The sequence below is a fragment of the Magnolia sinica genome, chromosome 11, assembly GCF_029962835.1.
Source record: "Magnolia sinica isolate HGM2019 chromosome 11, MsV1, whole genome shotgun sequence".
Classification (NCBI taxonomy): Eukaryota; Viridiplantae; Streptophyta; class Magnoliopsida; order Magnoliales; family Magnoliaceae; genus Magnolia; species Magnolia sinica.
This window is the reverse complement of record NC_080583.1, coordinates 6280642-6307466: the sequence shown is the minus strand read 5'-3', so window position 1 is coordinate 6307466 and position 26825 is coordinate 6280642. Positions and strand designations below refer to the sequence as shown.

General features: G+C 39.0%; 1 protein-coding gene across 5 annotated transcripts; it reads right to left on the bottom strand.

Moving 5' to 3' along the window:
- Positions 1–857: 857 nt before the first annotated feature.
- LOC131218674 (kinesin-like protein KIN-4C) lies at positions 858–25563 on the bottom strand. 5 transcript variants are annotated; one of them, XM_058213355.1, is made up of 27 exons: positions 25323–25561; positions 23363–23509; positions 23073–23225; positions 21664–21917; positions 20855–21036; positions 20475–20599; positions 20311–20369; positions 20087–20168; positions 19890–20006; positions 19695–19808; positions 19078–19164; positions 18756–18963; positions 12535–12635; positions 11316–11414; positions 11120–11233; positions 10935–11051; positions 10761–10841; positions 8280–8351; positions 8108–8201; positions 7993–8024; positions 7725–7810; positions 7398–7469; positions 7063–7290; positions 5116–5260; positions 4942–5031; positions 2367–3005; positions 858–1545 (listed from the first exon to the last, which is right to left on the bottom strand). In XM_058213355.1, exons 1-27 carry the CDS (start codon positions 25470–25472, stop codon positions 1222–1224), a joined length of 3972 nt encoding a protein of 1323 aa, XP_058069338.1. In that variant the 5' UTR covers positions 25473–25561; the 3' UTR covers positions 858–1221. The 5 variants fall into 5 exon arrangements, with proteins under 5 accessions (XP_058069338.1, XP_058069339.1, XP_058069340.1 ...); XM_058213356.1 differs by having other exon boundaries at positions 20087–20178; positions 20311–20347; positions 25323–25560; XM_058213357.1 differs by having other exon boundaries at positions 20087–20163; positions 20311–20347; positions 25323–25560.
- Between the last annotated feature and the right edge of the window lie 1262 nt (positions 25564–26825).

The window sequence follows — 26825 nt, the reverse complement described above, 5'->3', positions numbered from 1 at the left end:
GTGGCTGGAAATTGATTCATGATCTACGCCCGGGAGTCGGTGCTTAAAATCTCCCACCATTCAATGGTGGGCAGTGGGCTGATATCTTGAGAGGGTCCCACCATTTAACCTACACCTTATGTACAGTTTCTGAGTGCCTGCGCATCAAGTGTCACACAAAGCCGCGGTATCAAATAACTCTAGATAAGGATCCTTACTCTTGCTCCGGTGGTAGACTCTCAAGAGTTTCAACACCCGACCAAGGGTTCGAGTATCGATAGGTGGTGAAATTCCACTACAGCGTGAGTGTGTGGGGTGCGTGTGCGTGTGTAAAATAAATAAATAAATAAATAAATAAAACTCTAGTTAAGGACTGATTAAAGAGAAGGTCTCGAGTCCAACCAGTCCGGTTACAGCACAAGCGACGATCCGCCCAGCAGATGACTTCCAACTTTTCATGCGCGTGCAACATCCAATCCGTCCAATAAGTTGGGCCACACCATGAGGACTTCTGTCTGCAAAAACCAGCGCCACCCACTCAATCAGTGGACCACACTGGTATTGCTCTATTTATCAATGGATAGACATTGTTCTCTACCGTGTGGCCCACCTGATGGCTACATATAGCTGATTTTTGTCCTATGTGAACTTAATGGTGGGACCAACCAATTGGAAGGGTTGGATGTTGCATTCACTTAGTAGGTTGGAAGTTATCTTCTGAGTGGACCATAACTGGTGGTCCAACCGGTTGGACTTGAGAGATTCTCCTGCCGAAAAGGACCGACCGGAAACGGTTGATGTTCGCTGAGAAAACTGATAAAGAACAAAAGCAAAAGCTTGCATGCATTCACCAACGGTCACACCATCCACAAACAACAGGCGGGAATCATAACATGCATTTCAAAATGGACTTTGAAAATTCTAACTTCCAAAACGCTTCTAGATACGCGCCATCACCGAATCATATGAGAGATAACAGGCGCCGGACTAAGCCCAACAACAACACCGGCTCATACTAAATTACATAATGTCTCTTGCAAATGACTGGGAAAGCAATCCGCTTACCGAACAATCCTTACTAATCACATTCCGTCAGTCCCCATTTTCGCTGTCGGCAGACCCGCCGGAGGAATCCATCACACGGCGGCCATTACCCAGCTTCTGAACTCATGGGGAAAAATAACAAGGTAGTTAGAAATAGCAGACCAACAGCATTGTGAATTCCACTAATGTACCACAAACTCATATCCGGTTGTTCTCTTTCTCATTTAAATCTGCTGCCCGTCGGACAGGGCTTCTTCGAGCATTTGCGGTGGCTTCCTTCTCACTTGCAGATTCGTTCGAGAGATGGGAGTTCCTCTCTCTCAAGGGGTTGCTTACTACAGTTGTTGGGTTCATCGCCCTCGGTAACTTCAGAGGAATGTCGGGCTCGATCACATTGTCCATTGGCTTTGGTGCTTCATTGCTCTCTGGTTGAGTGGAAGCCAGGGGTGCTGCCGGAACAAGCTGGATCTCCGACTTGCGCCATTTTTTCCTCTGGCTTGGCCTGGGCGCGTTGCACTTGATCTGCATTAGTTGCTTATTTCAGTTAGCGAAGATTTCAGAAACAGCTGGTGAAGAAATTGCATAGTAAAAAAATCAATATCAGAAAAATCATCTCGCATTTGAAAGTAATGATTGTTTCTCATTGACAACACTTTCGAATAATTTTCAAAATTTCGCCATTGTAGACAAACCAATAAACTCAATCATAAATCATTTTCAGAAAGAAAAGAAAAGAAAAGAAGAAAAAAACATTAAATAATACAGAACCAAGAGAACATTCAGTAGTGGTCATGTAAAGGTCTAAGATATCTGTAGGGAAAGAACACAGGTGTTCAGAAAAAGAAACCGCTTTGAATTCAAGTACTTTTCATAGCTCAATCTAGCATTGTCTATGTCCTGATTGGTTTTGCATAAAAATAGATGCATCCCAATTCCCAACAGAACGACTGCTGACAAAGTATCAAGGACCCCTCTTTGGAATAATGTTTTCCCATTCGCACTTCCCGCAAAAGTCTACACAGGAAAAAAGAATCAAATGGCATTTTCCTAGCTGATTTTTCCTCTTCTCATTGCCCAACATGGAGGGGCTTTGACAACCCATCAGCTTGTGGAACATTGTCCGACAAAAACAAAATACCTCCAGACTGGCAAGTCTATCGGACTTCCACAACCATTGAGGAAAATGCACTAGTAATTTAGGGAAATCCATCATAACTAGTATAAATTTATGGAGAGAGAGAGAGAGAGAGAGAGAGAGAGAGAGAGAGAGAGAGAGAGCGAGAGAACTTGTATGAGAGGCTAAAATGATTTTGCATGCCAAGATTCGGAAAATAAACCCATACCACGGTATTGCCGATATCTGATAGGGGCCTTCTTTGCTGTGTATCACCATCTTTCAACTCAACAGGCTTCTCACTCAGTGCACTCTGAAGTAGCATGGCACCATGTGAAGCAAGTACCCTGTTGTTCTCGGCGTCATTGGTGCCAACTGAGTCAGGTGACGAACCAATCCCGCTACCCTCACTTATTTCTGTCTGTGATGAGCTGTCCACCTCCTTGATCATGTTGCTGCCTTCTCTATTAGCACACTTACTGGATCTGCAACCACAAGTTTGCCCACATGTTCTACTTGAAGCCCGGCACTCACATTTCCCAGTTTTGCATGAAGAGTACTTGCTGCAGGAACAACAGATGTTGGATGCAGACTTCTCATTCTTGTTGATTGCTTCCTCATTGGTCAAGTTCTCTGAATTCAAACTTTCCGGGTTCCTGCCATCCTCTTGAGAAGATGAAATGGCTTGCTGAGCTCCTATTTTAGATCCCCTCTTCTTCACATTTAGCTTTCCAGACTCTACCCAATCACCATCATCATCATCATAACCAGCATAATCCTGGTCAGATCGATCAGAATCTGATGTGTCCATGTCCTCCAAGTCCCCGATATTTCCGACATAGCTGTAAACCTGGGAGCTCCGTGGACCCTTACAAAAAGTAGAGATCAGATGAACAAATTGAATGCAAGTGATCATAACACCAAGTATATTGGTGAACAATGAGAAGAAAAAAAAAAGATGAAGAAAAGTGAATGGCCAGAGCACTGGTGACATATAAGTGAGTGCTGCTGAGGGTGCTTGCAGTCACAGGCACACATGTCACTATGACATTCATGCAAGATCTGCATTGTTCATTAGGGGGGACAATGTGTATATGCCATGTTCAAAAAATCAGTCTGGTTACCAAGTAGGTCACACATGTATGAAAAGAAAAGATGTACCAATTAGTAGAAAATTGACCACCAGCCCATGTTCAAGAGTACGAGGGCAGCCAACCTGCTAAGTGCATCAGGCTCCTTTAGGGCCAGGGAACATACATTTCAATCCGGCCTGATGAAACAATACAGATCTCACACACATGCCCCTGGCAACTTGTCCATGAGTGAGATTCCTTACTCATCCTAATTTCCTTCACAGTTTTCATTTTAAAAGAAAATAGCAACAAGGAAGACCATATATTGTAAAATGGAATTATAACAAGTAGCAACCAAGGTATTCCATAACAGTAACGGAGGGTGTAACAGCCACTGCTGTTATTGTTTACAGCCCCCTTTTTTTCTCAAAAAAGAAAACAAAAGAAAATCTGTTATGGGCCATTACAGGCCATTTTTTCTCTACCAGCTGTTACATGTAATGGTTACCACAGTTGCCATTACGTAACCATTTTGGCACACCATGGTAGCAGCTGTTGAAGCTGCTACCATGGTATTCCATTACAGTAATGGAGGGTGTAACAGCCACTGCCGTTATTGTTTACAGCCCCCTTTTTTCTCAAAAAAGAAAACAAAAGAAAATCTGTTATGGGCCATTACAGGCCATTTTTTCTCAACCAGCTGTTACAAGTAATGGTTACCACAGTTGCCATTACGTAACCATTTTGGCATACCATGGTAGCAGCTGTTGAAGCCACGGCAATTATCTACTTCACATGCATTGATATTTTTCAACAAATGGCTGGCTCAACCCCAAAATAATAGTTGTTAAATCTGTATGGAAGGAATCATGTTTGTAAAATTCACAATGCTGGAATATGTTCCATTGCTTTCACCCTGGACTCTTAATTCTACCGTTAATGGAATTTATTGGAGGCAATCACTCTCTAAGAATACCATCTTTCACCAACAAGTCACCTATGTCTATCTTCTATCTCGCCTGGACTTTTTAGAGACAGATCCTATTGGAAGCTAGAAAATTTGGACATGCTCTGGCTCATGACGCCAGAGAGGAATTGTATGGTCCTACAGTTTGCTGATGCACACTATTCCACACATGCTAGGTCCATTGTTTGATGATCCAGTTTATTGATCTGAGTCCCAGGGTTTAAAGTATCGTCTGAAATCATTATATATTGGTCACATATCTGTATTGGCCATAAAATATGGGTGTGTTGGCCCGAAACAAGTGAAACAGGGTGATACAGGGCAACATGACCCTGTACTGGTCGTGAATGCACAGTATGCCGAAACCAAATTTTAAACCTGGGACTAACAAGCGCCGCTAAATCGAGATGCTCTGAGCCTCTGATAGTATCCCAGATTGGAAGATCATAACCATTCCCCAGAAGGCCTACAAATAGTCAAGGATTCCAAGTCTGGGAGATTTGACAGCATTCCCCACACACTGTTGGGTCCATCAGATCAATTATCTGAATCACCAAACCAAATGCCAAACAGGTGCATAACATTGCGAATCAGCAAGTTGTATGTTTGCTGAGGTGTTAGGCCCAATAATGCCTTGACAATATGATGTTTGAACTTGAAGGCTGACAAATTTTCTGCCTACTGAACCCATGTCAGAATTCTGCAGAACAAAATGTTTTTGGATCGAAATATCAGTGGAAATGAGAGAGAGAGGCCAAAAATACCTTGCGCAGGTCGTACGGGCGCTTTTCATCCCCAATAATTGAGAATTGAGATGCAGGACTTCCTGTCAAAACATTCTTAGATGCTAATCTCTGTTCCAATTTAAAGACAGAAAGACTGGTCAGTTCATCAATGAGGTAAAATCAATTTACAAAGTGAGGTTAAAATGAACTAACCCGAATCTTCTCTTGTTGACGCATTTCAGCCACTTGCACTTCCATCTGCCTAACTAAGCTGTTGAGTCTGACCACCTTCTCTTTCAAGTCTTTTATCTCTGAAACCTTCTCCCTGCAATCCACCTCTTTATCTCGTAACTGGCACCTGATAAAATCATGAAAAAAGGAAACAAAATGTTAGAATGACATTAGGATGGTAGTGGTACTACGAATAATGCAAAGTGTGTCCACGCTTGACCCCTATCTCACCGATGTCCCTTATCAGTCTCAAGCAAAACATAAGCACACCCATGCAAGTATACTTGCGCCCAAATAAAAGACAAATGAAAGTATGTCCAAGCTTGACTCCCAATTCACAGTTTCTTGAAAGCGTGTACGGTTAGGATCACTTGATGTGGGAGATTTTGGGGTCTCTCCCACACAAAATGGACCAACCATACAAGCAATTTGATCACTAAAATTTGAGCACCACATGAACAGCTTGTCTACGCAAACAAAATAATGGGGACATCATGCGCACACGCACGCCCCCCACCCTACGCACGTACTCAAGGAGGAAGAAGGCCCCACTATCGATCCGGATCGACGACAACATCTATGGAGGACCTCTTAGCTAGGAGGTTGTGCTATGGATCATTGGAGTGGACCCAATCATCATATGGATCCCACCATTGGATCTCATGATCATGGCACACTACCCTAGATGATCTAGGATTTTGAGTTTTGGTTATTATCGCTATTAGAAATATTATGAACGGTTTTGATTGCGTTGATTAGTTGTTATTTTTGTTACTTCATCTCAAGTCTTAGTGTGCGCACATGGCGCGGCTTTTGGGGTTTAGGGTTTTCTTATAAATAGGCAAACCCATGTAGGTTTTTTTTCATTGAAGTTTACGAATAAAATTTTGCATTTTCTCCTCTATCCCTCTAAGTTGAAGAAGCTAATTGGGTGTGAAACCCTTCATTCTTCAAAGGGCTAACTACCGTGGTGCAAAGCCACAACTATCTCAAATCATCCTCACCTCATCCACCCCACATCCACCATCTTCCACAGCCCTCCCATCTTCAGATTTATCCCTTTTTTGTGCCCAAGTTTCCCACTACAGCAGATTTTCAGATTCTAGCCCACCAGAGGGGCTGAAACTTCGGCGGAGCACCACGCACACACCGAAAGGTGGATTGTCATGAAACTTGGTGTGAGAGTGGGCCTCCCCTGGCCGACCAAGCCCTAAGTGGCCTTTTTCAGTTTCGTGGGCCCCACACACGTGCGGCCAAGCAGTAACGCATGTGCACCCAGGTGGGCCTGTTTTCCACACGCAAAATCCTTCTCAGGTTCTTCTCTCCTCTATTTCTCTCCTCTCTCGCCTTAAATCCCAAACCCTAACCCTAGTAAATCCCAAATTCCAGGTATTTCCAACTTTTGCAAACCCTTGGTTTTCCCCTATTTGAAACATGGTGAATCTCTTGAATTGGGGAACAGTCCTTTGCAGGATTGGATGAATCTTACACTCCTTTGGGTATTGTTTGGTTTATAATTTTACTTGATCCAGCCCTAAACGTGTGTAGGCTTGGACCCCCATAGATTCCCCTTGTTGAATGTTTGAACGTATGCGGGACGTGGATTTTTTGTGATTGTTTAGAAATTGGTATGATTTTAAGCTTGAAATCTTGCACCTCATATTTAATTTCATGTCTTGCATCACAAAAGCTATATTGCACATTGTGTTCTTCATCAATATAAGATGCCTCAAAAAGTTAGAGTGGAAGTAAAAGATGAAGGAAGAAAATACAGCACCCAAACTTTCCCAATCAACAAAATCATGCTGATTGGCACAAAAGTTCTACAAATATGTAGCACAAAACAAAACCAAACACAAGAAAATAACTAGAAACACAAATCCAGATCAATTTCTTGCTTTGGAAATAATGTTTTCAAAAAGTGTGTACCTTGAGGATGATAGTAAGTTGAACAAATAGTTCATCAGGTTTTTTGCTTCAGCAAGTGATCGAACTTGATTCCAGCGACCCCTGCCACTAAAGATACGCTCTCGCTCCTCTGCTTCCGATAACTGTGACGCCATGGATACAAGGGTGCTGGAAGAAGTAGCCAGCATATTTTCCAGTGCAAAAATCCTGGAATTTCTTGCACCAGGAGACATTGTCTGGGGGCTGTTACTGCAGTTGAGCACTACTATTTAGAACATCCAAAATACCTTACATTATAAGAAAAAAATAACACAAGCAAACGAATGAAATGATACAAAATCATACATGCAACTCACCTCATAGTTTTCTGCTTAAGCATTTCAGATTCTTCCTTAAGCTTTGCTACCTCTTTCGCCATTGCCGCCCTCCTGGTTATTAGGACACCATGCCCAAATTAGGTTTCCCAATCAAATGCATCAAGGCTTATTTCATGAATAAAGATCTAGGAATGCAAAGTTCACAATACAAGAAACATAGTGCACAAGTGCAAACTAAAACTCAGAAATTACTCCAGGAAAGAGCTACTTGTTGATGGACAGGGGGACATCTCAGAAAAATATAAGAATTTAAACAGAGGAAGAAAAAAAAAAACTCATTAGCATAATGAATATCCTTAGCCTTACGCTTCCATTTGTCGCTCATATTCCGAACGAACTTCATGCACACGAACCATAACTTCAACCTCATGCTCAATAGCTTGCATCAGTGCCTATTCATTGCAACCAATGCACCAGTATTAGTCCCTTCCCATTTCAAAATAATGCATACCAATACGATGTTAGTGCATTTCAAATTTTCATGAACAGTAATTTCAAATCCATAAACTAAGTGAAAAAAGGCAATAAATACAAACATATATAACAAAATGATAAGAGTTTCAGTTTTTAGTACCTGCATACCCGGACCATTCCCATTGGCAATGCCTGCACACCAACAAAAGATTTTGAAAATTATAAACCGTGTACCACAACATGAATGGCAACGAGATCTAACACAGTGCCCATACCAGAATTTTCGCGGGAAGAAGCCTTCCTTGATTCTAGTAGCTCTTTTAGCCTTTTAGTAGCCATGGAAGCTTCTTCAGTCTTCCGTTGCAAAACCTAAAATGAATAGACAGTGTAAGTCCAAGTCATATAACGGTAGCAATAACTTAGGGTGAATGAATAACAAGGATTTACCATCTTTTGCCTCTGATTCAACGCCAAGAGCTTGTGCATCTCATACTCGTTCCGCCTTCCTTCCTTCTTGAGCTATATTAATAGAAAATGTTCATGTTTCAAAAATATGGACCAAAACAAATAATAAGAATAGTTTTGAAATGCATGAATCAGCTTGGGCATGATTGAATAGAAAGGGATGATAAAAGGACCAATAGAGTAAGAACAACTTTCAGTGTATTTGATATAGAAACAATCGTGTTTTGATGTATCAGGAGATAAGTAGTCTACTGATTCACCATTTTCAGACAGTTGGTCCCCAAGTTGGGAGATCAAACAATTGATTGGCCCCGCTTTGGATGGGAGATGCTCCAAAACCTCATTAAATGGTTGTAGGGTGGGCTCTTTTCCTTCCTCTTATCTTCGGTTTCCTTTGTGCATTGGGAGGCCGGGGAACATCATGGGAAAAAAGTAATTGAGCGTTTTGAGAGAAAGTTATCCAAGTGGAAGAGGAGGCAACTTTCAATGGGCGGAAGGATTACATTTATTAAAGAGATGCTGAGTAACCTGCCGGTTTATTATATGCCGTTATTTAAATGTCCGAAATCGGTATTGGAGAAGTTAGAGAAATTAAGAAGGGACTTTATCTTTATGTGGAGAGGGGCTGATGAGAAATAGAAATTTCACCTTATAAAATGGGAGCAAGTGTGTCAACCGTGGGATCAAGGAGGGGGGCAGGGATTAGGAATTTAGAAGTTTCAAATTTAGCACTTCTAGGTAAATGGGTTTGGAGATTCGGGGCAGAAGAGGGTACCCGTTGGAGGGAGATATTAAGTAGGAAATATGGGGTAGGTGAGTGGGGATGGTGGACTAAGTCGTTGTCATTATACTGATCTTCTCATATTTGGAAATCGGTGGCATCACTAAAACATAAAATTTGGAAGGGATAGGTTTTGATGTGGGAGATGGGAAAAATATTATATTTTGGTAGGACATTTGGGTGGGAGAGCAAAAATTGAGTGGCTTTAGCTTCGGAGTCAGATTTGAGGGTGGCTTCTTGCTTATCTATGAGAGGGGAGGAAGTGGTGTGGGCTACTCCATGTAGGAGGAATTTGGAGGATGAGGAAGTAGAGTTTATTGGTCTTTTAGTGGTGTTGTTAAAGGTGTTCCTGACTCCGAAAAATCCAGACTTGAACATATGGTTGAAGGATAAATCAGGCAAGTTTTTAATTCCCTATATAAGGTTTTTAGTGGAGGTGATATTTGTATTAAGATTTCTCCAACGACATATGTATGGCGGTATGGAGCTCCGACAAAGGTAGCGGCTTTTGCTTGGCTTGTGGGGAGAAAGAAGGTGCTAACTGTGGATAACCTTTGCAAAAGAAGAACGATCTTGCCAAATGCTTATCTGCTTTGTGTTCAAGATGCAGAATTGGTGGACCATCTCTTTATGCATTGCTCTTTCACAAAAGATGTGTGGGACAATTTTTTTCAGCATTTCGGAGTTTTATGGGTCCTCCCGGGTTTTATTGAGACTTTTTCCTTATCATGGCATGGCGGGGGAGTTGGGAAAAAAAGGTTTAAAAAAAAAAAAAACTTTGGCACTTGGGTTTGCTAGCAGGTTAATGGGCCTCGAGGTTGGAAAGGAATGATCTTTGTTTTAATAACTAGAGGACCAAAGCTTCAAAGGTGTTTGGTCTGGCGAAAGGTTTTGTAATAGATTGGGCGGTAGATTTGAGCGATTCTAGTTCCATTCCATTTTCCTAGGAGGGGGAGGGGGGGTGGGTGTGCACGCGTGTGCGTGTGATTTTCTTATTTCTCTATATTTTTGTAAATATTTGGCTTCAGCCTTTTTTAATGATACTATCAATGTTCAAAGAGAGAGAGAGAGATGCTCCAAAAAAAAAAAAATCCAATTGTAACATCCAAACTCTTCAATTAGTGCAAATAAGAAAATGACATATAGCAACATACTGGAGAAAGGCTACAAATAAGACGGTGGAACTCATCAGATCAGGGGTTGATCACCAGACCATGAGCCCCACTTGTACATTACGAGCACATTACTCTGTGATATATCAAGACTATATAATTCCGTATATGCAAGAACAATTGAAAAAACATGAAGACGCGTGTGCGTGTGATTTTCTTATTTCTCTATATTTTTGTAAATATTTGGCTTCAGCCTTTTTTAATGATACTATCAATGTTCAAAGAGAGAGAGAGAGAGAGAGATGCTCCAAAAAAAAAAAAAAAAATCCAATTGTAACATCCAAACTCTTCAATTAGTGCAAATAAGAAAATGAAATATAGCAACATACTGGAGAAAGGCTACAAATAAGACGGTGGAACTCATCAGATCAGGGGTTGATCACCAGACCATGAGCCCTACTTGTACATTACGAACACATTACTCCGTGATATATCAAGACTATATAATTCCGTATATGCAAGAACAATTGAAAAAACATGAAGGTCCAGAATTGTAAGGTGCATATATACCTGAAGAACTTCTTTCTCCCTCAAAGCCTTCCATGCCCTAAATTGTTCAGATTCCTGCTTGATTTTGTGTTGCAGTTGAACCTAGACAGTGCATGTTTACTTATTAAAAGAGACAGATGGAATATAGAAAATGTTCATTCATGGGAGCAAATTTCCTTTGACATGAAGACCAACCTTCTGAGTTTTTATTCTCTGAATCTCTTCCTGAAGCCTTTTTGATGCTTCATCACTTTTTTGCTTTTGCCTCAAGAGTTGAGATTGTGCTTCTTGCTTTCTCTTTAACTCTGACACCTGCAAGTACAAAAGGTGTTAAAAGTAGATAGGATGCAATTGAAAAGGTATAGAAATTATTGACTAACCTGAGATTCAAGAAAGTTCAACTTTTGAATATAATCATCCCTCAGCTTTTGAGCACCATCATCAGAGGTAGATGAAATATTGGCAAGATTGCATCGCAGATCCTCAATCTCTTTCTGTCATCAAGGAATGTAGAAAATAAAGCATGCATGATTCTATACTGGAAACACAGAGAAGCGGTGGAAATAGAAAAGTTACCAGCAAAACTTTCTTTTCCTGCTCCAATTCAAGTAATTTCTTCTCATAGTGTTGCTTAAGCACTGATGTATCAACCTTTGAAAAGCGTTTCATTTCCGCCTTCAATAAACAAAAGAAGTTACAACATGAGAAAGGAATCTACAGCTATTGTATATATACAATTTGAACACTCAAAAAGGTGTAGATTATGCTTTTGTAAAGCATTTCCAAGTCATTTCTCTTAATACGAAGAGAATTTGACATAACATCCACTGTACACTGTTACTTGTACACCCCTCATTTACATCCTTTTTCTATATGTTGCAAATAGTGACCAAGTTTTCGTTCATTCTTCTATAACTAAAATATATGACCAAAAAGGTGTTTGAAATTATCACAAAGGTCATTACAAAGCTCAGTTAACTCAAGAATTTAACAAGAATTACTTGTATACCCCAATTTACATCCTTTTGCTATATGTTGCAAATAGTGAGGAAGTTTTCATTTATTCTTTTATAACAGAAATATCTGAAGAAAAAAGTATTTGAAAGTATCACGAAAATCATTGCAAAGTTCAGTTAACTCTACACTTTAACAAGAATTAGTAAGACAATCATCAGAGGACGGCATCTTCTGCTGATATTGATCAGGACTCCCAAAGAAGGTAAAATTAGAAATACACCAGAATGTTGGCAGATGATAAAACATTTTGGAAAAGAAGATATTCTTTTAAAAATTTAGGAACACAGAGACAATGAAAAGGAAACAAAATTTACAAGAATTTTCTGCAACAATTCATTCATCATTTAGAAATGATATGCTTTTTTAAGTATAAAAGAAGACTAATAAAAAGAAGGAACAAATCAATGCTGATGCATGATAAGTGTGTAAGCCATGATTTTAAATGCGGTTGAAAGATAAGAAAAGGGAGAAATAACAAATACACACACACACACACACACACAATTGAGAAATGCATAGACGGCAGTGCAAAGAGGATTTACACTTTTGTTTCTCGCGGCATACATGCCAACAGTACACACGTGTGAGATCCAGCCCATAGGAGGGCCCACCATGAACATGCCCTGACCTAAATTAACCAAATTGCTAAGAACAACATGTGTGTGTGTGTGTGTGTGTGTGTATTGTTGTTTGAAGCCACCCAAAAAGAAGCCACATTTTGAAACGAACTTTCACGATGAATTAATCATTATATCTTGAGGAAACTGAAACAGCATACCTCTTTCTGCTCAAGTCTTTTGTCCAATTCTTGAAGCTCCTTATCCAACTTATCTTGTAGAGAAGAATGTTCTAGCTCCTTCTCGACTACTTCAGCATCACCTGTGCACATTTGTCCAAGATCATTGCAATCAGTTTGAAGTTCAAACTTCAAAAACTGCTCCCTTAGCTAAGTACAATTGCATATTTTCAAGCCCAATAGGGAACCAACCAAAATAATGCTGTAACATTTGAGAAATGTTAATCAACATGGATATTGATGTGGAAACATAGCCATGCCCTACTCGGACAGTTTGAATTGCATCACCCATGGCTTAGTCCCATGAAATGCATGAGACAAGTAACGTCAAGTGGGACATTTTTGTAAATTTTGGACTTCCTTCTAGTGTTTGTTAGTTGTTAGTTGCTAGTCAGGGACTTACAAAGTTTGTTAGAGTTACTTAGATTGTTGGGGTTACTCGTGAATTGCAGTTAGCAACTAATAACCAAGGATTAGTTAGTGATTAATAAGGGTATTACAAGAGTTTTTTTAAGATTAGTTGCACAAAGGTCTATGAAAGGGGAATTCTCCAGAATTTCATGTAGAATTGGCTTTGAAATAGAAACTAAGAGAAATTTGAGAAGACGGAGCTGCTTTTGTATTTTTTAGTGTGTTTGGATGCTAGATTGCATTCCATTTCCCTTAAACCCTCTTTCTTCCTGTTCTAGTTACAAAGCATCACTCCTCCAAAATCTGCCAAAACAAGTGATCCAGGTTACGTTACATATCTTATGATTTGGATGTTGATAGCTATACCTTTTAATGAAGGTCATTGGCATCTAATATTAACAAGTGGAGAAGTCATCCAGCTAAAAAATGCATAGGTGATGGACTTATAGAAATTATACATTCTTTAAGAAATCGAGCAAAAGATTGAAATCATATGTTGAGTTTGGGAGCTTTGAAGTGAAAAGAGTGGAAATGCATTTCCATGGAAAGACCATATATCACTTAATTGGGAGTTCGATGAAATCGAGCCTTTCCACAGAATATATACCTTCAAATAATTTCCATTTCACACTACTTAGGTTTCAGAATGAGATTTCATTTCCACGTTGGGGGGCAAACCAGTCCACCCACCATGATAATGATGTCAGCTGATAAACCCTAGCGAGCTCTTCTCTTCCATCTCCTTCATCTTCTTCATTTCCACAACCGATGACCCCTATGGTTATTTTTGAGTTTCTTAATCCAGCTGGCAGCCATTAAATCAGGTGCGTTCCCCCAGCAATTATGGTCCTTTGTAATTAATTTTTTGTAAATGTTGTATTTCACAGTGAAATGGCCATTGATATTCATACTCAAAAGTGAATGAACTCGTGAAGCACAACAGCCATGTTTAAGAATCTTTCTGAATAATTGGCTGTGTAGTCCATCTATTAATCTTCTTCTTTTTTTTTTTCAAATTCTTGTGTTCAAAAACCATGTTTAACATATGATTTTGAATACTATTCTCTGATTAAGGACTTGGTCAATCATCTGTAATTCTTTATCCAAAATCTTCTATTAGAGAATATGAGTGTTGATCTTTGTATTCAAAAGCCACTGTACTCATGAAATGGTACAGCCAATTTCAAGCATATTTTTGAGAGCTACGGTGTGGCCAAGCTATTTGTAGATATTCTAAAACATTTTTGTTAAGAATATTGTTTTTTTTTTTTTTTTGCCACTTCAAAATGATGTATTCGAGGGTCACTAAATTTATCCAATGCAACAGCCATGTTCAGGAATTTTTTATTGTGAAATAAGAAGAGGAGAAGGAAAGTGATATGAAAGTAGAAGATGAACATGAGATGGGAGAGTCGTAATATCCCCCTCACCTTAAAGTTGCATTTATAGAAAAGATTAAGAGAAGATAATTTACAATAGGAGTCTTTAAGGAAGAGAAAAGGCAAAAAAAAACGTATGAGAGGATCTAATCCTAATCCTAGTCATATATGGTACTCCACATGTGTACATAAATCTGTGTACACCAGAGGAGTACGATAATCTGCATACATCAAAATTTATAAATGCTTTCATGTGGTCAATTTATTTGTTTTTCTTCATACTCCATTTTCTGGATTAATCACAGTGCACACAAGGGGGTTTTTTTTCTCTATCAGCAGATGATACTTAGGCAAGCACATAAATATTATACACGTAAATTGATTCAATCATTAAGTGGCTAATTTGTTGAAACCACTATAATTGGGACCCATAACTGGACAGACTAATCCACTAATAAAATACTTATAAAATTAGCTCAGTATATCTAAAACTGAGAACCATCACTCGCCCAATCCGATTTCATTTTCTTACATGCCACATGTACAGATTCGTGCTTGTTTATCACACATCACATTCTGCTATAAAATTATCTCATTTACCTCTCAAAAGAAAAAAAAAAAAAAAACTTAACCTCACCAAAAAATACCTCATTTGTAATCATTGTATCCGATCCAATTCTTCAAATTAAATTCCCACCCTTTATGCTGCACACATTTAGGTCTCAAGACCAAAACTCATCTATTACCATTTCAAAACTTTGAAGACCAAAACTCATTTTAATGGTCAGCAATGATGAACATGGAATTAAGGTATACAAGGACAACAATGTAGATTAAGAAGAAGAAATTTTATAGGAGCAATTGTAACTATTGTTTCCATGGCTACTTCTATGGTTGCAGCTTCTTACTATGAATTAGTACACGTGCTGGAAGCCCATCCAAAATAGAGACATTTGAAGATTGGAGTTTATAGACACCCAAAATTACAATGATACGCTAGAAAATCGAGAAAAATCCTGTTAGTCTGATTTTAAAATTATTAGACAGTTGCAAATGGCTAGCAATTTTGGTTGGGATAACTAAAATGAGAAGACTGACACATGTAGTATGCATCAAGTACTTGAAGGTAAAGCAATAGAGTTTTTTCTTCAGTAAGCATTACATGTAGTAATAAATTCCGAATAAATGTTCAAGTTGCCTCCCAAATTTCATAAAAACTGCATACAGGGTCACAAAAATGAGAGACCTTTCGAGAACAAGCCAACAGAGAACTTTAAAGAAATTGTATGGAAACAATGACCAAACCGACGAAGCCGGTGCACAGATGGGGACTGAAAATCAGTTCAATGTGGACCTTGGTGGTGGTGATTCTCAATCAAATGCTGAGTTCCAGGGTGCAAACAGCACTCACCTTGGAGACAACACAAACATGAAATCAGCCTGTGTCAGTTCCACCCATGAAGTTCCCTACGGTCAGTTTTCCAATGGCGGCATCAAGAATTGGCTGGAAGAAGGACAGTACCATTGGCATCGAAGTTGCGAGGAAAGTCCATGGAGATATACAAGAAAAATTAGGTTGGAAAGCACATTGCCTCCTCACTTGAATGTCTTGCATTGCTTGCTAACAAGATAGCTGACCAGATCAGGATCAGATGCTCCGCGTATATAGAGTGTGCTAGAGTGTTGATTAAAGCATTGTATTGTGCAAGGTTGCGGTGCTCAGTCAGGCTAAACTTTTGGAAGGTTGTAAAATAATTATAAAAGACAAGCAGTTTGTTGTTTTGTTTCTTTACCTGATCAGAATATGAAGAAGAAATAATTGGTAATGATGGTCATGGAGTAGAGGTATCATGTGGATCATGGTTTTGACCGGGTTGAGTGGTTCACTTGTAGTGTTGGGCTCATGTGGAGTCCCCTTTCTAGTTTATTTTGGTACATATGTTGTCTTGGACACCCTTTTTGGAACTTAAAATCTCAATTAGATGGCTTGTTTACATGTTTGTATAATTGGACATGATTGCCCGTATACACCCTTCAGTTAGTCTTCTAAGTTTGGGCTGTACAGATAAGCAGCAAAACTAGGATGATAATATATTTAAGATGCGTGTTTTTGTTCATATATGAATGATTTAGATGTATTGATGTTCTACAGGTTTCTGTTTGATTTTCTATTCAGTAATGGCGCAAAGAAGGTTTTATGCCATCTTTAGTGGGTGTAAACAAACATATACACCACATGGGAGGCCTGTCATGCACACAGGTAAACAGGTTCTGGAGCCTATTTTTTAGGTTTGCAAACCAAGGAGGAGGTTGGGAATGTATCATCCAAGTGCATACGTTGAAACCGAATAAGGTGATCTGATGAGGGCATCCGAGCACCTACACAAGTTTATCGAAGGAGGAGAGTTGAGGCCCCAGCCACGATTTCATTATAGTTGGATGATCATTACATGGGGCCCAGTGGACCCAATTAGAGTTCTTAGCCACATTAAAGACCCCACATGCATGGTTGTGCATTTTTTAAGACACCACACTGGGAAGAAGATGCATGTGAGCTGCTTATTTGGAACTGATTGATACATCTTTGGACTGTTTGGACGTAACCCAACCTGTCATGTACCACATTTGGACGTTACAAACGTTAGATTATGTTGTTGGATATATTGGACACATTAGTTTGGTGATCCAGACCGTTGGATATGTTAGGATACTCAGCTTTAGGTGTACAGACACTCTAGTTTACACATCCAAACCATGGACACGTTGGACCACATTCATTCAGGCCGTTGATCACATGTGGACATGTGGACATACATGTTGCACATTGGAGATCATCCTTGTGTTGTGTAGAACATCTTTATTTCCACTTTATTTTTCCATTTTATTTTAGGATATTAGATATTCATGTTTTGATCTTGACCTTTAATAGATTCAGACGGTTAAGAATAGTTATAGACTTAGGGTTTGCTAAGGTTTTCTCATATATACTTGTTCGAGACTTGAGACTTGAGATTATAGACATATTGAATGAAATTTCTCTGCATTGCTTCTTTTGAGCAAGAAAAGTTCCTGTGAATGAAATTTGGTGTGAAGCCATTGAAGTGATTCCAAGTTATCTTTTTATTCCTATCGAAGTATTTCTTTCTTCTCTCTATCAAATCTTCTTTTTCCATTGAATCTTCTCTTATTTCTCAAACCCTATCTCCATCGTCATCATCCCAACTCATTACCAACCAAACAGACCCAGCCCCACCACACCGTCCGTTCAACTGTACAGACGTGCTCGTACACTACACAGACCTACTCGTACATCGTCCATACAGCCGAACGGCCGCCCCCTCATTGATCATTTCTCTTCTTCTCTGTTTTATAAAATCCTAAGCTAATCCTAGTCTTTTATAAAACCATAAATTCTCAATTTCTTAATTTCCAAACTCAAACCCTAACAAAGCACAAGTGGATCCTCAAATCTTGAACAAATCATATGCTAGATGGAAGTTCTACCTTCCATTGGGCCATGTCCAATCAATAACCTTAAGGATCTATTTTACAAGATTGTGATTTGCTCTTGAACTTGAGCTTAATTGCATATTGGATTTCTCTAAATTTGTGGTAGATTGGCTTTATTTTATGCTTTGATTTACTCTAGTATTCCATTAATTAATTTATTTGCACCATTCTAGTTTACGCCATCCACCCTACTTGATCGTTCTTCTACTCCTATCGAATTTGTGATTCATGTAAGATGTAACAGTTGCCACCATATGGAGTTGTTGACTGTTGTGATAATCTTTAGAATTGTCTCTACCATGTTATTGTTTTTTGCAAATAGTTCTAACCTGACTAAAGAACACTGTTTTTTTGGCATGGTATCAATGATGAATACTTGTGCCCATTTTGCTCATGTAATACTTTTAATACATTCTACATCTAAAAAAGGTTCCATGTATATATGATCACAGACATAATCTAACTTGCTTACAAGCGCTACTTTTGTGCCATTTGAAGGTGAACAGATTTTGGGATGGCAAACTGTATGACTAACAATGTGCTAATGTGGAATTTGCTTCCTTGTTTGAAATGTGTCTTGTTCCCCCTTCTTGTAATACATTTGTATACAGGGATTTCTGAGTTAGATGGTCCCTGTATAATTATGAGAAAAATGAAAATGACATCATGACACATTAGTGTTTTCTACTTTGACATGTGGATATGGAAAGACTTCCAAATTGTCAATTTCAATTTCAATGTAATTCTTTGAAACCATATGCTTCCGAGAAATTTTTCCAGGCTCCCAAACAGGGACTTAATCCATAGATCTTAGTTTGCAAATGGATAATGAAGTGACGTAAACATATATTCAAAAAAAAAAAAGTGAAGCAATATAGGTGTGATAAGCCTACAGCAGCTTACCAGATATTTCAATAGCTTTATCATCACCAAGAGGAGAAAAATCATAAAGACCTGCCAGATGTGCTTCTTTGGGGCGGAGCCCATCATCCTCTAAATCAAAGCAATCCATTAAACTATTGCGTTTAGAACCATTCAAGCCTCGCAGCCTCTGCAGATCTCCTTCTAGCTCCTGAATCTTGGACACATAAGTCTTCAATAAATCAAAATCCTGTGACAGCACATTAAGAAATTAAAGCAGCAACAAAAAGAATTTTTTATAAAAGAAAATTCAATAGCTGCAGTAGCATGCTCAAAAACTAAGAAGAAACCACTTAGTACAAACCTTCTCCCCCTCAGCGTTATCAATCTCATCCCAAGATTTTCCATTTCGAGCCGATTCAATTTTCATAATCAGCTTATCTTTATCAACCTGATATATTAGGCCATAAAGGGCTAAGCTTATAAGTTGACTTGAATAGTTGAATATGTTAGTGAAGAATGGACAAACTTGCTCTAAAATGACTTAATAGAATTTACATAAGAAAAATATATAAACGTTGATATCAAACAAGCTCCATGCATGGATGTATACGAATGGAACAAATATATTAAAACATATAAACTTGTAGCAAACAACAAACCCCACAGATGTATACGAATTAGTGCATACACCACAAAGGCTATGACCTCTTCTTTACCCAGTCCATCTTAAAATACCAACAACAAAACCATTTTGATTATCTAGTTTAACGAAACTTCATTAGAATATCCTCTATTGCGGCTAATAAAAGTTGGAGAAAAGGTGCAGTTGTTTCAGTTTGTTTGGTATCAAAACATGACATGGAAACAAGGCAGTTATTTCGCTTTCAAAACATGACATGAAAACAACTAGACTCATCCATGCAGTCTAGAGAGTACATTAAAATGAATCAGACAATAGTTTAAACCAATTGAGTAAACCTGAGCATCTATAGCACGTTGTTTTAAATGTTCACAAGCATTTTGACGCTCTTGAAGGGCTTGGTGTAGTTCAGCGTTGCTAGCTTCAAGCATCGAGTTCTTGTGCCTGAGAACCTAAGAAAGACAGAATTCATCCATAAGGTTTGTATCCATATACTAAGCAGCACTACGTGACATCTCCATTACAGATTTTACCTGTAGTTCCTCAAAAGGAGCAGCACCTTCACCACGAAAATAGAGGAGCTCAGCTTGCAATTGCTCAATTTGGCTCCGCATTCTTTGCATCTGTGCTGCCATCGGATCGCGATTTATCTACATACACAAGATAGCAACAAAGACTTAATATGTTACAAGAGAAAGAAACCAGATTCCTATTATGAAAGTAAACTTACAATTGCTTTATTTTGGATGTTGCGAGCACGATTAGCATACTTCAAGGTATTCAATGTCTCCTCAGCATTAGTATCTGCTGGGCTAACGCAAGCTGCCATAAAAATGTATTGTCAAAGCAAGCAGCAAGATGTTTCATAAAAATAACACAAGAAACCAAAAATAAATGTATAAATGAAATCGCTTCTTAGCAATTAAGTTGAATAGAAATATTAAAGCAACTCACCAATCATCACAGTTCTGCTGTTTCCCCCTAAAGAATCCTGAAAAAAGAATAATAAAGATCTTCTCAACATCAATGGCAAGCAACGTCACAATTAAGACAAGACCCAATGGTTGGTCAGTTTGAGTGGAAGGTAAAAGCAAAGTAAACAAATTGAGTATCCTTGCCTGCAATAGGCGAGTCAGCTTGCTGTCGCGATATGGAACATGCCCCCCTTCCTTTCTCTTTTTCTCATCACCCAAAGCACTGATTACATTGCCGAGAGCTAGCAATCCTCTGTTGATATGAATACCTAAGAATGCAAAAATTATCTTTATTAGCAACAACTTAAGAAATCAAGGGTTTGTGTTGATAAGGGATCTTGCAAAAACAAGATTCAATCAGATCCACCACGCTAACACTGTTTTGCCCTGCTTAATTGCATTTATGGCATATTAAGTATTTTTTTCTAACACTTCCAAAAACACAATTGTGCAGAGGAAAGATCTCCCACCCCAACAGACCCTATAATATAATAAGCAAGTCTTTAACATGTACATAAGTTAACCTTCTTTGAATCGTAATCCATCTGCTCCTGTTCGCTTTGCACGTTCAGAACCAGCAAGATCCACCAAATGAAGCTTCGCACATAGGATGTCATCACCAACTTCATCGCTATTCGCTAGTGCTTTCAGGCAACTAGTGCTTCTCTTTTGTTCCATGGATATTGTAAATATGGCATGTGAACGACTACAACCAAAAAAAAAAACACAGAAGATTAAAAATATAGATGAATATGATATCCAACAACCAAATTTTTCGATATACCTTCTGATAAAAATGTAGTCCAGGGAAAACTTGTAGGGAATGAAGGAGAAAAAACGTGGGTATGTTGTTGCTATGTTGTTGGCTTAATAGGCATAGCAACTAGGGATTGCAATAGCAATCATTAGTCATTATACGTGTAAAATGAATGCGATGAAAGCACCATTAGAGTAACCAAATTTCAACTTTGTACCATCTTCTGACAAAAACAATATATTGTCCACGGAATCTGGGTAATGCAATTTTCTGCAAAAACTTTTTCTGCTCAACAACAATTTCAAAGCACTAAAGGAATTGTTACAGATTCTCAACCAATTTAAGCAAGATTGACTTTTAAGTGAGTACCATGGCTATGCCTGTAAAATACTAGAACAAATAAAGGTTGAGTGATATTTGAGTTTCTAGAGAAATGCTGGTGCAGTACCTGTATTTAAACTCTAATGCAGTTTACACAAATCCTTTCCAAAAACTAAGCAGATCACTATGATGATGAAGTATAATAGCAAAATAAGGATATTGTTGTAAAGCATGATTTGAGTCAGAAATGTCAACCTTGATTGGCTATTCATATTTGTGCTTCCAGTGGCACGAGATAAAGAACCTCGAGCCAAATATAATGCCATTTCTTCCTTCGACCTAACCTCTGCCTCTGTAACCCCCGCAAGAGTTATCCCACCATTCACTGTCTCTCTAATTTGAATAGGAACCCTAGCAGGAATGGCAGGCTTGGCTAAAGAAGCCCCTTCACTTTTCAAAGATGAATGTAAGCTCTGGTCGAGCAAATCAAACACTTCTTCCTTGAAAATCTGTAAGTCAACAAGTTCCTCAAATAAGTTACGAAGCACAAGGAAATATATCACGAACAGAATATCCAAAACAATACCAATCCAACCCATTTCATGAAGAATAAGTGATCAATTAACCAACCAAAAAACTACTTGTTACAAATAACATCTTGTTGTTGCATCGAAACAATTAAATGTTGGCTAAAGATTGGCAAAATAAGATGACTTCTGATAAAAGAAAATGAAAAGGGGCAACTAAGCAAGGAAGAAATAAAGTGGTGATACAGTGGCTTTAGTTATATACTACTAAGGGAGCACATGCAATGCATGTACAAGGATGATTTGCAAACCATGGGAGGGGAGAGGAAAGCGGTTACAAGAAGTAGGTTTCTTCCGGTGGGCTAAACTGATGGTGATAATTAACCACCATTTCAAAAATAGTGGGAACTCTTCAACTGTACACATGGTGTGGTTGTGCAGAAATCCAGACAACCCAAATCGCCAACCTAATAGTGGATGGACTTAGCTAAAACTACACTGAGAACATGAAAGTTACCATCTGATTTTGCCCTTGGAATTTGGATCCTTATTATTTTACTTGTAGCTATCTATTTGATAGCTATGGGTCAAGATTGCTTGATCAACCTATTTTAGCAATCCGCTCCAGCCACAATGCACCTATCAATTTGGACAGTTGGGTGGTCAAGCATGAGAACAATGTGTGAGCAGATAAGTCATTGTGTTTTCAAGATGGTGGTGAACTACTGTAGGAGTCTAGCCCAGCGGAGAAAACACATCAATTGGAAACTTCACCTTAATTCTGCAAATGCCCTTTACTTTGAATTAAAACCCTTACCATCCCATGACCTAAAATAATCCATAGATTTAGCATTTCAAAAAGTAATTTCATGCAATTTTGCCCCTATCTACTCAAGATATAATGATATATATGGTAGAGATGCAGAACAAAGGTTGAAAACTCTAATGATCAAAAAGCCTTCATCTCACAACTTTCCTAATATATATGAAATTAAAAAGGGAAAAAAAATCATGGTCATATGCATGCTAAAATGGAAATTTTATATTTTACAGTTCCGTCAAATAATTAGCACCCTAAAGAGGAAATTAAAGAGAGAACATATTCAAACATAAAAAAGAAATTGGAGAGCATCTGACCTCAATAAAGGAGACTCGGATGAGAAATTCTGTGTTGTCTTTCAGTTGTTCTGTCTTTGCAAATATCGTTTCCATAACTTTTGGTATAATTCCACCACTATTTGCCTCTCCTGTATAATTAGTCCCCATTGTGTATGTCTTTCCTGAACCAGTCTACACCAAGAGGCGATAAACTATTGTCAGTTCATCAACAAAAATAAAAATATGTCTCAGAAATATGAAGAAAACAGCTCTTTGAGAGTAGATATAGGAACTTAAGAACTGAGTTGGAAAATAGTGATGAAACACACCTGCCCATAAGCAAGAACTGTAGCATTATAACCATGGAATAAAGAATCAACTAATGGAGCAACACAGCTATCATATATAGCAGAATTTGGAGAGCTGCTGCTTCCGAATACATGGTCAAATGTGAATGCATGAGTTCCTATTTGAACCTGTGTATGTATCAAAAACACCCAAGCAACAATAAGGAAACAAGAAATTACTGGCCAATGTAAAGGACTTATTGCAAAACATAAATCTTACTCAAAAGCCAAAATAAATACCATCTTGAAATATGAATGACTATACACCTTATCATAATCCCTAATGACAATTTACTTTGACAAATAACACCCATGCAAATAATAATAATAATAATGAACGAATTCGGGATTTTTCTAACCCAATAGATTTTAAAGGTCAAAACCAACGGAACAGATGTAATCAGATTGTGAGTGGTTGAAATATATTAGAAATAAAATGTTCGGCCAGACTAGCAGCAGTTATGTTCAGGGTGTCATTGCATAGAGGGGAAGCCACCTTTTAGTTGCCCAGACCATTTACATGACCACCCTAATGTGGATGTGTTATTCAGAGAGCATAACCTCAATACACAATCCTACCCATTGAAACAATAATCGGCAACAGGGATGTCTAAAAATAATGTATAAGCAAAGAGAAAATGCCCAGCAACCAATGGCTGGGATTGTAAGATGGAGAAGATTATTTTGTCAATCGTGATGCAGTGGAGCAACCAGATGAACTGACTTCTATCAGTGAAAGGCAAGCCCCAAATGTAAGGAATGCCGGCCCAAACAATAAAGTCATCGGTTCAAGCCAAGCAATGTACTATAATATCTCAAACAGAATAAGTTGTCATTTGGATGAGTAGACAACTCCATTTAAAACATGGATGTGCATGTCCAAGGGAGCTGACTAGATTCTAGATGCAGCATTTACTTAAGACAGAGTTGTCCATTTAGACAGCACTGTCTCAAAAATTGAGTATGGTGGTGTCCAATGGGGAGGCTTGAATGAAATTGTCCTGGATAAAGGCTTCCGCAAAAATGTCTCTCCGCTTCACATCCCCACTACAACTGTACTCCAGCAGATACAACCCAACATTACATGGCTTAGATTCTGGGAGAGCATGTTCACATTTTAGGACCACCTTATACAAGGGCCAGATCTCATGTATGTTTGCCAAGTTGGCACATTTACTATATAGCTCACCTCTTCAATATATGTTCCTATGGTATGCTCATCAGGAAAAGGACTTCCAAGAGGTGCCATCCAAAGACAAAACATCAACATCCATGCACACCCCTGCCCATGTATCCATCCAAACACAATGCATAGATTTCGATGTCCAAGACAAACAAGTCAATGGACAGGTCTTCCGCTTGGAAGCCCTTGTCAACACATCCAAACAAGCTCTAAACCTGTAAAACCCATATAAGAACTGAGGAAAAGCAGGATCTTCAAGCTGAGGTTGCACGCCCGTGGGGGAGACATCAGAAAAATGACCAACTTCGACACTTGGGTTTTCAGTTCTAGCAAGTGGGGCTCATGTTTTGGTCTACAAGACTGCTGGTCCGTTGCCCCACACCATGGAGTATCATAGGACAATGCTAACCTTTCTTGTCAACAAATGAATGGTTGGAAAGAAAACTACAGCAAGGATCCACATTCAACTCAAAAGAATAAATCCTAACACCAGTGGCCAGGATCTATCAGCCTGGGAGAGTTTTATACGATATAATCCATTCACGACAGAACTGTGGGCCCCACTCATCGGAACTGAGAACCACAGTATGCTGTCCAAAGCCTCAAATCATAAATCCTATACAAAAGATACACACTACAAAGCTACAACAGGAGGAATCAAGACATCCGCAGCAGGTTTAACACTGCAAGTTAATCATCAACAAGCTCACATTAAAATTCAGTAAAAAAAAAAAAAAAAAGAATCAAGATCAGCCATACCTGAGGCTCTCCAGGAACAATAGTGATACAGTCAGTACACCCAAGGAGAAGCTCGGTGGTTATCAGCGGCCGGATATTAACAGCCACTCTGACACACTGAGTCAACTCCTTTTCATGTCCAGAGACCATCTTCCCTTCCGAACTCTCCATTTCTTGAGTTTTATATCCTCCGATTTGAGAAAGAAACCCTCAAAAATGGAAGTAGCAAACTGCAAACGGTGAAATTAGGGCAACTATTCAGACAAAAAAAATCAAAAAATTCAAAAACAAATATATAAAAAATGCCAGCAAGCTAACAGATCCATATGAGCTTCAAAAAATGATCTTATTAAAAAAAATGACAAAAATCACGAAAATTGGAAAATACAAAATGCAGCGTCTGATGCAGATTTGAAGGTCATAGATCTTCGTTTGAAGATCTAATCACGGTTAACGAGAAAATGGAAATGGCATGGACGGCCGAGATCGGAGGGAGATTTTCCTACCTTGTGTGACAGAGAGAGAGGGAAGGGACAGAAACGGAATTTGGAGAGATTGTGAGTGAGAAAATGGGAAGACGAGAAGATAAGAAATGAGAAGATGAAAGGGGTAATGAAGAAAGGGGGCTAACGAAATGAATTTGGCTTTTGGGAGAAAAAGGCGCCCGCTTCAGAATTCAAAAACGAAACAACACGTGCCGTCGAGGAGAGGGCACGTGACCTGATTGAAATTTCAAGTAATTCGCACTTCCAGAGGGAATAGATGCTTCACGTCGCACGAGAGAATTTCAGGAACAAGTGGGAGATCCGGGACGTGTAATAGGTGTGTCACTATGTGAATATGGTCGTTCTGAAATTATAATCTGGTCACACATGTTACTTTATTGAATATAGACCACGGTACTTTCCTGTCATGAGATTTTAGCCCACCTGATGATGGGGTTGATCCTATCTAAGAAGGAGATCTTTTCCTAGTGATTCCTATTTAATTATTGGCTCCGATCTTGCACTTGTTTAAAAACATGGCACATGTGACGTGATTCGCCACTTCAGTCTCACTCGCGCGTCTCGCGCTATTAAGTGACGTTCTCCAAAATGAGGCTGCAATCAGCTGTCAAGTGGAATGGACGGCTAACCATAGTCTGATCAAAGGTCCACATCTTACTAATGGCTGATGACCATACCAACCGGACGTTCTGGATAAGGAATCCAAACCACAGTACCCACGTGATGAATGGCCTGGATCTGGTACACGTATTACAAATTTCCAGAAATGACTAGCTCGTGTTCAAGAAAGGTGCATCTCTGCGGAAGCTGATTGCGTCCTGTTCCTACCTGCACGAGACCGTCCAGGTAGTGAATCTGTAGGCCCGCCTTGATGTATGGGTTCTATCCACGCCGTCCACCCATTTTTTCAGATTATTTTAGTCATGGACCCAAAAATTAGCCAGATATAAGGCTCGAGTGGACCACACGGTTGGGATTGAACGCTAACCATTAAAAATATCTTGGGAGCTGCAGAAGT

Excerpts from the sequence above, each read along its gene's own strand:
- LOC131218674 (XM_058213353.1), bottom strand. The coding sequence starts at position 25,472 with ATGGAGAGTTCGGAAGGGAAGATGGTCTCTGGACATGAAAAGGAGTTG. Across the intron at positions 20,169-20,310 it reads CAGCAGAACTGTGATGATTG|CCCAGCAGATACTAATGCTG; the intron begins GTGAGTTGCTTT and ends AGCTTGCGTTAG. Across the intron at positions 7,291-7,397 it reads CTTAAGCAGAAAACTATGAG|TAACAGCCCCCAGACAATGT; the intron begins GTGAGTTGCATG and ends GCTCAACTGCAG.